Here is a 10,011-nt window from a genome sequence, read left to right as displayed (position 1 = left end):
ACACCCTGCAGATCTAAACAATGTCAACTCAAAACGCAAATGTTTACAAAGTCACCCATGCTTTTCAATCAAACTAGCATTGCCTACAGCTAACTTCAACATCGTAACCCGTCTGATTGTAAAATAACATGCAAGTTATAAACCTCCTGTGTTTGAAAATATGGCATGTAAAAACACACCCACTGAGACACATTTGCCCCCTCCTCTTCTTTTTCTCTCCAGCCTTACTTTTATAAATGAGATGATAAAAATGAACAAGATGATAAAAATGAACAAGATGATAAAAAATTACTGACAAGTATTTCCTGCAAATTGATTGGCTGCATAAACTATGATTGACAATTACTCAATGACCAATGCCAGCTTTTTGAATTCTGTGTGGGCATTGCTTGCCTGAAGAAAGAGTGGATTTCAAAATAATGCAATGCCACCACTATTACTATGGAGCCGAGCAGACAATATGGGTGGGGCAATATCACATTCTCTCAACATTGCGGGTGACGCGTCCCTCCCTAAACCTACGCCTATAGGTTTAGGCCCATAGGCAGGGGGAATCATCTTATTCTGCAACCAGAAGAAGTCCCCTCTTCTCTTCAGTTGGTTTCTGATACGCCCTCTCAGTTTCAGTATTCTTCCTAGTGATAGAGGCCCATTTGGTATCAATGTCAATGTCTGATGCATTTTTGGCATTGTTGGAAACTCAAACTGTCTACTTTTAAGAAATGTCTTGGCATGCTATTGCAAAGTGCACAAGTCCTGATGGTCTTTATTTAAGAAACAGAGGATGTCTATCTGCAATCCTGTCCATCAATGTGTCTGTGTCTCTCTCGGCAATTGCATGTCTGTCTCTGTCTCTCATTCTCTGTCTCTGCCTATTTCACTATATCTGTATTGATCTCTATTCTGTCAGTGTGTCTATCTGTCTTCCATGTCAGTTTCTCTGTCTGGGTGTCTATCTGCCCATTAGAATTGAGTAAAATGTCTCATGTGTCTAATCTCCTGCCTTTCAGACTAAGACAGAGAATAAAGTAAGATGAAGGGAATGAACCTTACCCTCATATTGTTATTAATGACAGCAATTAATGGACAAATAAATACAAACTCAAGTGCACCTATCACCACCACAACTGAAGCTCCCACTACCACCACAACAACTGAAGCACCGACTTCCACCACCACAACTGAAGCTCCCACTACCACCACCACAACTGAAACTCCCACTACCACAACCACAACTGAAGCACCGACTACCACCACAACAACTGAAGCTCCCACTACCACCATCGCAACAGAAATTCCAACTACCACAACCACAACTGAATCTTCCACTACGACCACCACAACTGAAGTTCCCAATACCACCACTACGGAAGTTCCTACTACCACCACCACAACTGAGTCTCCGACTACCACCACCACAACAGAATCTCCGACTACCACCACCACAACTGAACCTCCCACTACCAACACCACAACTGAAGGTCCTACTACCACCACCACAACTGAAGCTCCCACCACCACCACCACAACAACTGAAGCATCGACTTCCACCACCACAACTGAAGCTGCTACTACTACCACCACAACTGAAGTACCGACTACCACCACCACAACTGAAGCTCCCACTACCACCACCACAACTGAAACTCCCACTACCACAACCACAACTGAAGCACCGACTACCACCACAATAACTAAAGGTCCCACTACCACCACCACAACTGAAGTTCCCACTACCACCACCACAACTGAATCTCCCACTACAACCTCCACAACTGAAGCTCCCACTACCACCACCACAACTGAAGCTCCCACTACCACCACCACAACTGAAGCTACCACTACCACCACAACAACTAAAGCTCCTACTACCACCATCGCAACAGAAATTCCAACTACCACAACCACAACTGAAGCACCGACTACGACCACCACAACTGAAGTTCCCAATACCACCACCACAACTGAGTCTCCGACTACCACCACCACAACAGAATCTCCGACTACCACCACCACAACTGAACCTCCCACTACCAACACCACAACTGAAGGTCCTACTACCACCACCACAACTGAAGCTCCCACCACCACCACCACAACAACTGAAGCATCGACTTCCACCACCACAACTGAAGCTGCTACTACCACCACCACAACTGAAGTACCGACTACCACCACCACAACTGAAGCTCCCACTACAATCACCACAATTGAAGCTGCTACTACCACCACCACAACTGAAGCTGCTATTACCACCACCACAACTGAAGCTCCCACTACCACCACCACAACTGAAACTCCCACTACCACAACCACAACTGAAGCACCGATGACCACCACAATAACTGAAGCTCCCACTACCACCACCACAACTGAAACTCCCACTACCACAACCACAACTGAAGCACCAACTTCCACCACCACAACTGAAGCTCCCACGACAATCACCACAACTGAGTCTCACACTACAACCTCCACAACTGAAGCTCCCACTACCACAACCACAACTGAATCTCCGACTACCACCACAATAACTGAACCTCCCACTACGACCACCACAGCAGAAGTTCCCACTACCACCACTACAGGAGTTCCTTCTACCACCACCACAACTGAAGCTCCTACTACCACCACCACAACTGAAGCCCCCACTACAACCACCACAACTGAAGCTGCTGCTACCACCACTACAACTGAAGTACCGACTACTACAACCACAACTGAAACTCCCACTACCACAACCACAACTGAAGCACCCACGACCACCACAATAACTGAAGCTCCCACTACCACCACCACAACTGAAGCTGCTACTACCAACACCACAACTGAAGTACCGACTACCACCACCACAACTGAAGCTCCCACTACCACCACCACAACTGAAACTCCCACTACCACAACCACAACAGAAGCACCGACTTCCACCACCACAATTGAAGCTCCCACTACAATCACCACAATTGAAGCTGCTACTACCACCAGCACAACCAAAGCTCCCACTACCACAACCACAACTGAAACTCCCACTACCACAACCACAACTGAAGCACCGACTACCACCACAATTACTGAAGCTCCCACTACCACCACCACAACTGAAACTCCCACTACCACCACCACAACTGAAGCACCAACTTCCACCACCACACCTGAAGCTCCCACTACAATCACCACAATTGAAGCTGCTACTACCACCACCACAACTGAAGCTCCCACTACCACCACCACAACTGAAGCTACTACTACCACCACAACAACTGAAACTCCCACTACCACCACCACAACTGAAACTCCCACTACCACAACCACAACTGAAGCACCGACTACCACCACAATAACTGAAGCTCCCACTACCACCACCACAACTGAAGTTCCCACTACCAGCACCACAACTGAGTCTCCCACTACAACCACCACAACTGAAGCTCCCACTACCACCATCGCAACTGAAGCTCCAACTACCACCACCACAACTGAAGCTCCCATTACCACCACAACATCTAAATCTCCCATTACTTCCACCACAACTGAAGCTACCACTAACACCACAACAACTGAAGCACCGACTTCCACCACCACAACTGAATCTCCCACTACCACCACAACTGAAGCACTGACTACCACCACCACAACTGGAGCTACCACTACCTCCACCTCAACTGAATCTCCCACTACCACCACAACTGAAGCACCGACTACCACTACCACAACTGAAGCACCGACTACCACTACCACAACTGAAGCTCCCACTACCACCACCACAACTGAAGCTCTTATTACCACCACCACAAATGAAGCTCCAACTACCACCACCACAACTGAAGCTCCCTTTACCACCACAACTTCTAAATCTCCCATTACTTCCACCACAACTGAACCTACCACTAACACCACCACAACTGAAGGTCCCACTATCACCACCACAACTGAGGTTCCATCTACCACCACAACATCTGAATCTCCCACTACTACCACAACAACTGAAGCTCCTACTACAACCACCACAACTAAAGGTCCCACTACTACCACCACAACTGCTCCTCCCACTAACACCACCACTATTGAAGTTCCCAAAACCACAACCACAATTGAAGCTACCACAACCACCACCACAACTGAATCTGCCACTACCACCACCACAACTGAAGCACTGACTACCACCACCACAACTGAATCTCCCACTGCCACCACCACAACTGAAGCTCCCACTATCACCACAACTGAAGCTCCCAGTAGCACCACAACAACTGAAGCTCCCACTACCACCAACACAACTGCAGCTACCACTACCACCACAACAACTGAAGCACTGAGTTCCACCATCACATCTGAAGCTCCCACTACCTCCACCACAACTGAATCTCCCACTGCCACCACCACAACTGAAGCTCCCACTATCACCACAACTGAAGCTCCCAGTAGCACCACAACAACTGAAGCTCCCACTACCACCACTACAACTGAAGCTCCGACTACAATCACCATAACTGAAGCTCAGAATACCACCACCACAACTGAAGCTCCCATGACAACCACCAGAACTGAAGCTCCAACTACAACCACCACACCTGTAGCTGCCACTATCGTCACCACAACTGAATCTCCCACTACCAGCACCACATCTGAACCTGCTACTACCAACACAACTGAAGTGACCACTACCACCACCACAACTGAAGCACTGAGTTCCACCACCACAACTGAAGTTCCCACTAGCACCACCACAACTGAAGCTCCCACTATCACCACAACTGAAGCTCCCAGTAGCACCACAACTGAAGCTCCCACTACCACCACCACAACTGAAGCACCGACTACCACCACCACAACTGATGCACCGACTACCACCACCACCACTGAAGCTCCTATTGCCACAACCACAACTGAAGCTCCCACTACCACCACCACAACTGAAGCTACCACTACCTCCACCACAACTGAAGCTACCACTACCACCACCACATTTGAAGCTCCCACTACCACCACCACAACTGAATCTCCCACTACCACCACCACAACTGAAGCTCCCACTACCACCACAACAACTAAATCTCCCACTACCACTACCACAACTGAATCTCCCACTACCACTACCACAACTGAATCTCCCACTACCACCATCACAACTGCAGCTCCCACTACCACCACCATTACTGAACTTCCCACTACCACAACCAGAAATGAATTTCCGACTGCTACCACAACAACTGAAGCACCCACTACTACCACCACTACTGAAGTTCCAAATACCACCACCACAACTGAAGCTCTCACTACCACCACTACAACTGAAGCACAGACTTCCACCACCACAACTGAAGCTCCCACTACTACCATAACTGAAGCTTCGACTACCACCACCACAACTGAAGCTACCAATACCACCACCACAACTGAACCTCCCACTACCAACACCACAACTGAAGCTCCCACTATCACCACAACTGAAGCTCCCACTAGCACCATAACTGAATCTCCGACTACAACCACCACAACTGTAGCTCCTACTGCCACCACCACAACTGAAGCTCCCACGACAACCACCACAACTGAAGCTCCAATTACAACCACCACAACTGAAGCTCCGACTACAACCACCACAACTGTAGCTCCCACTATCGTCACCACATCTGAATCTCCCTCTGCCAGCACCACAACTGAAGTTACCACTACCATCACCACATCTGAACCTGCTACTCCCAACACGACAACTGAAGTGACTACTATGACCACCAAAACTGAAGCTCCTACTACCACCTCCACAACTGAACATTCCACTACCACCACCACAACAGAAGCTACCACTACGACCAATACAACTGAAGCTCCCACTAGCAACACATCTGAAGCTCCCAATATCACCTCAACTGAACATCCCACTACCACCACCACAACTGAAGCTCTGACTATAACCACCACAACTGTAGCTCCTACTACCATCACCACAACTGAAGCTCCCACTACCAGCACCACAACTGAAGCTCCTACTACCATCAGAACTGAAGTTCCCACTACCTCCATAACTAATGCTCCCACTAGTACCACAACTGAAGCTCCCACTAGCACCAGAAATGCAGCTCTCACTATCACCACAACTGAAGCTACTACTACCTACACCACAACTGTAGCACCCACTACCACCACCACAACTGAACCTCTCACTACCACCACAACTGAAGCTCCCACTACCACCATAACACCAGCTACCACTACCACACCAACTGCAGCTCCCACTACAACCAGAACAACGGCTCCCACTTCCACCACCACTGCATTTCCTACAACTATGATTACTGCAGCTTCTTCTACCACCATAACTGAAGCACCCACTACCACCACTACAACTGAAGCTCCCACTACCACCACTAGAACTGCAGTTTCCACAACCACCATAACTGTATCTCCCACTACCACTACAACTGCAGTTTCCACTACCACCACAATGGCAGCCACCACTACCACACCAACTGCAGCTCCCACTACTACCAGAACAACAGCCCCCACTTCCACCACCACTGCATTTCCTATTACTATGATTACTGCAGCTTCTTCTACGACAACAACTGTAGCTCTCACTACCACTACAGCACCAGCCACCACAGCTGCCACAGCTTCCCCCCAGGAGGGCCAGATGAATCTGACATTTAGCCTTACAGATGCTTTCAATCCGGCCTTGAGCAACAGATCCTCTCAGGAATTTAAGGACCTGTCTGTGAAAGTCAAAGGCCAGGTAGGTTGTTGTTGGCTGTCATTTATGTTGTGTGTATATCCTGTCACCACTTCATCACTCAAATTAACTCGGACTGCCGAGCCTCTCTCTCTCTCAGTGCACTAGCCAGCCAGTCAGTTGTTCAGGTGAATGTGCTGTAATGTAGTAATCCTCTCTCCCATGCTATCTCTCTCTCTCTCTCGCTCTATTTCTCAGATTGACCCTTTCTTCAAGATAACATATGCAGGCTTTAACCGGTCCATATTAGTCCGATTCTGGTGAGCACCTTATTATTATTATTATTATTAGTATTCCTATTAAGCTATACCCATCACAATTACCCCTGTCAGTCTGCCTCTGCCTGTCTCTGATCTCACCGTTGCTTTCTGTTCTCCTGTGTAGGGCGGGTTCGACCGGCGTGGAGATGGACATGATCTTTAACTCTCCAGTTTCAGTTCCTTCAGCTACAGTGGCACAGAGTGACCTCAGGGCAGCAGCCTCTCAGTTCAATATAAGCATCATACCCGGAAGCTTCAATGCTACAAGTGAGTATAGGCAGACAGGAAGAGGAGAAGGAGTGGGAAGTGAGCAGAGAGGAGAGGAGAGACAGGGTAGTAAAGAAAGGACAGGGGAGAGGGTACATAATAAGATGAGAGGAGGGAGAAGGGAAAGAGTGAGAAGGAGATAGGGGAGAGGGCAGAAGGGAGAATGGAGAATGGAGAGGGGAGAGGAAACATGGGAGGGGGGAGAGAGGAGAGAATGAGAAGGGAGAGAGATGAGAGAGGGGGGGAGAGTGAGAGGGGAGAGAGAGGGTACAGAATGAGAGGGAGGAAGGACAGCAAGAAGAGAGAAATAAGAAACATAAGAAACATAAGTAAATCTTCAAACAAGAAGAGTCCATTCGACCCATCGTGCTCGTTTGGTGTCCATTAATAACTTGGTTATCCGAGGATCCTATCCAGTCTATTTTTGAAAGTTCCCAAATTGTCGCTTCAGCCACATCGCTGGGGAGTTTGTTCCAGATTGTACCATCTCTCTGCAGACCTGCAGCTATACTGTACTACATTGTAGCTCTCAAGGACCAGGGCTCCTCCCTCCCCATCCCTGCATGAGAAAATCTCAATATTCTTTGTTATCTTTGTACAATATTTTTCTATTTCATAATCTTTATTTTGCTCCTTTTTTCTCACCAAAACAGAGCTCATATCAGGAGGAGCCCCCAACACCTCAGTCTGTCTCCCCACCCTCCTCCTGGCTCTCTCAGTGCTCTACCTGTTTACCATGGAGTACCTGGGATAAGCAACATCCCAGCTGCCAGCCCAGCTGCAACTGCTGTACTGTGTGTCATGTGTGGAAATCTGTCACAGCTACATCTAAATCCTTTCCCATCAACTACTAAGACCTAGGAATCAGATAATTACAACCTGCAGATTAATTTATGTTTTAGTTCATTAATACCTGGAGATGAAATTAAAATTGATTAATTTATTGATAAAGATCTGGAAGTCAATCAATACATTAATTAAGGACTTGGAAATGAATAAAGTGTGACACTTTTCCAGTCATTCACACCTCACTGAGATCTAAGAGCTACAGAGTGCACTAATACTGCAGAAGAGCAGAAAGGAGGTTGTTTGAATCTTAAGACCCCAATAACAACACTACTTAATGAAGTTAGGACTCTGAAGTGGAATGAGAAATACAATACAATCTAATGTAATACATACATATAACATGTAATTAAATATATGATACAGGAAGTTAAATGGGTGTCTTCCCTTAACTTGATGGTATGTAATCGTTTGAAATGTATTATTAATTTGCTATTACTGCTAATATTGTTAATTATTGTCATTGTTGTTTCATGTTACAATTTCATTAATGGTAATTGTGAGTTATCTGGTATAACATCAATTGCTGATTTGAAGTATAAGCGTACCTATCAGACACTCCACCTGTCATTTGTGTCTTTCAAGAGACTTCACTGTGTCTCCCAGGACCAGGGCTGGTAACCACTGTTGTACTTAACTGTTATATATATAGAGAGAAACAATGTCCATACTGTAGGTCTCTATTACTGTATTTCACCTGTATTGTGAGACACATTGAGGTGTGCCAATGAAATGTGATCACAAATAATAAACATATATATATATATATATATATATACACACACACACACTGTTAACTGCAACTTGTTTTGTTATTTTATTGTCCTTTGCATCTACGTTTATTAAAATTAATAATGTTATTCATTATTATTACTAATAGTAGGTCGAATTCTGCTGGTGCTGCAGATTGCCAGTCCACTGCTGGCAGTATCTCAGAGGGAGCAAAGCCAGCAGCAGGAGCAGCAGAAGAGCAGCACAGTGAATGACGGGGGCGCATAACGAGGCTGAAATGCTTTAGTGCATACAGAGAATGCTTGTTGTAGCCAACTACGCCATTGGAGGTTAATGTCAAACTAACAATTTAAAATAGATAAAAGGTTGGATTAAATCAAAAGTGTGACCCATCTGCTAATAGAAAACTACAGAACAGTACTCAGTTGCGGCTTCATTTTTAGTAAGATGCCACTATCTTCTCTTCATAAATGTAACCGCTATGATGTACAGGTTTGTAGTTTGCCATTAGCGGGTGGGTCAATGTATTGATTTAATCCGGCCCAAAGTGTAAGATAATTAGCACACGCACATTTGAATTGGGGGTTTCAAAGTGAGTCTTTCCGCAAGTGCAATGCCAGACAAATTCATTCCAAAATATTAATTTAATACAAATAGTTTTAGAGAGAGATACATCAACGTTGAGCAGTCCTATGTCATAAAGTGCAGGTATAGCAGCAATGGTAACTTCCAATTTAAAGTGCCAGTGAAGATCAATTCATTTGTGTATATACACACACAAAACAATACAAAAAAACAAATTAATTTTGAAATCAATCCAGAACACACCAATAATAGAAAACGAATCATTGTGCTCATTTGGTGTCCATTAATAACTAAGATCCCATCCAGTCTGAGTTTAAATGTTCCCAAATTTTCAGCTTCAACCACATCACTGGGGAGTTTGTTCCAGATTGTGATAACTCTCTGTGTGAAGAACTGTCTCCTGTTTTCCGTTTTTAATGCCTTGAAGCCCAATTTCCATTTGTGTCCCCGGGTGTGTGTGTCCCTACTGGTCTAGAAAAGCTCCTCTGGTTTGATGTGGTCGATGCCCTTCATGATTTGGAAGACTTGAATCTAGTCCCCACATAGTCTCCTCTGTTCCAGGGTGAAAAGGTTCAGTTCCCTCAGTCTCCC

At 46.1% G+C, this 10,011-nt stretch overlaps 1 protein-coding gene across 1 annotated transcript; it reads left to right on the top strand.

The window, feature by feature from the left end:
* Window positions 1-1,069: 1,069 nt before the first annotated feature.
* Window positions 1,070-8,879, top strand: LOC136713123 (mucin-2-like). Its single transcript, XM_066690094.1, has 4 exons — window positions 1,070-6,733; window positions 6,929-6,990; window positions 7,115-7,257; window positions 7,911-8,879. Exons 1-4 carry the CDS (start codon window positions 1,070-1,072, stop codon window positions 8,009-8,011), a joined length of 5,970 nt encoding a protein of 1,989 aa, XP_066546191.1. The 3' UTR covers window positions 8,012-8,879.
* Window positions 8,880-10,011: the final 1,132 nt, after the last annotated feature.

Source organism: Amia ocellicauda, chromosome 2, assembly GCF_036373705.1.
Source record: "Amia ocellicauda isolate fAmiCal2 chromosome 2, fAmiCal2.hap1, whole genome shotgun sequence".
Taxonomy (NCBI): domain Eukaryota; kingdom Metazoa; phylum Chordata; class Actinopteri; order Amiiformes; family Amiidae; genus Amia; species Amia ocellicauda.
Note: the sequence above shows the minus strand (reverse complement) of the source record. Positions and strands in the feature narration are given on the sequence as shown.

Coding starts and splice junctions, on each gene's coding strand:
- LOC136713123 (XM_066690094.1), top strand. CDS start 1,070: ATGACAGCAATTAATGGACAAATAAATACAAACTCAAGTGCACCTATC. Junction 6,734..6,928: donor CTGTGAAAGTCAAAGGCCAG/GTAGGTTGTTGT, acceptor TCTATTTCTCAG/ATTGACCCTTTCTTCAAGAT. Junction 6,991..7,114: donor TCCATATTAGTCCGATTCTG/GTGAGCACCTTA, acceptor TCTCCTGTGTAG/GGCGGGTTCGACCGGCGTGG.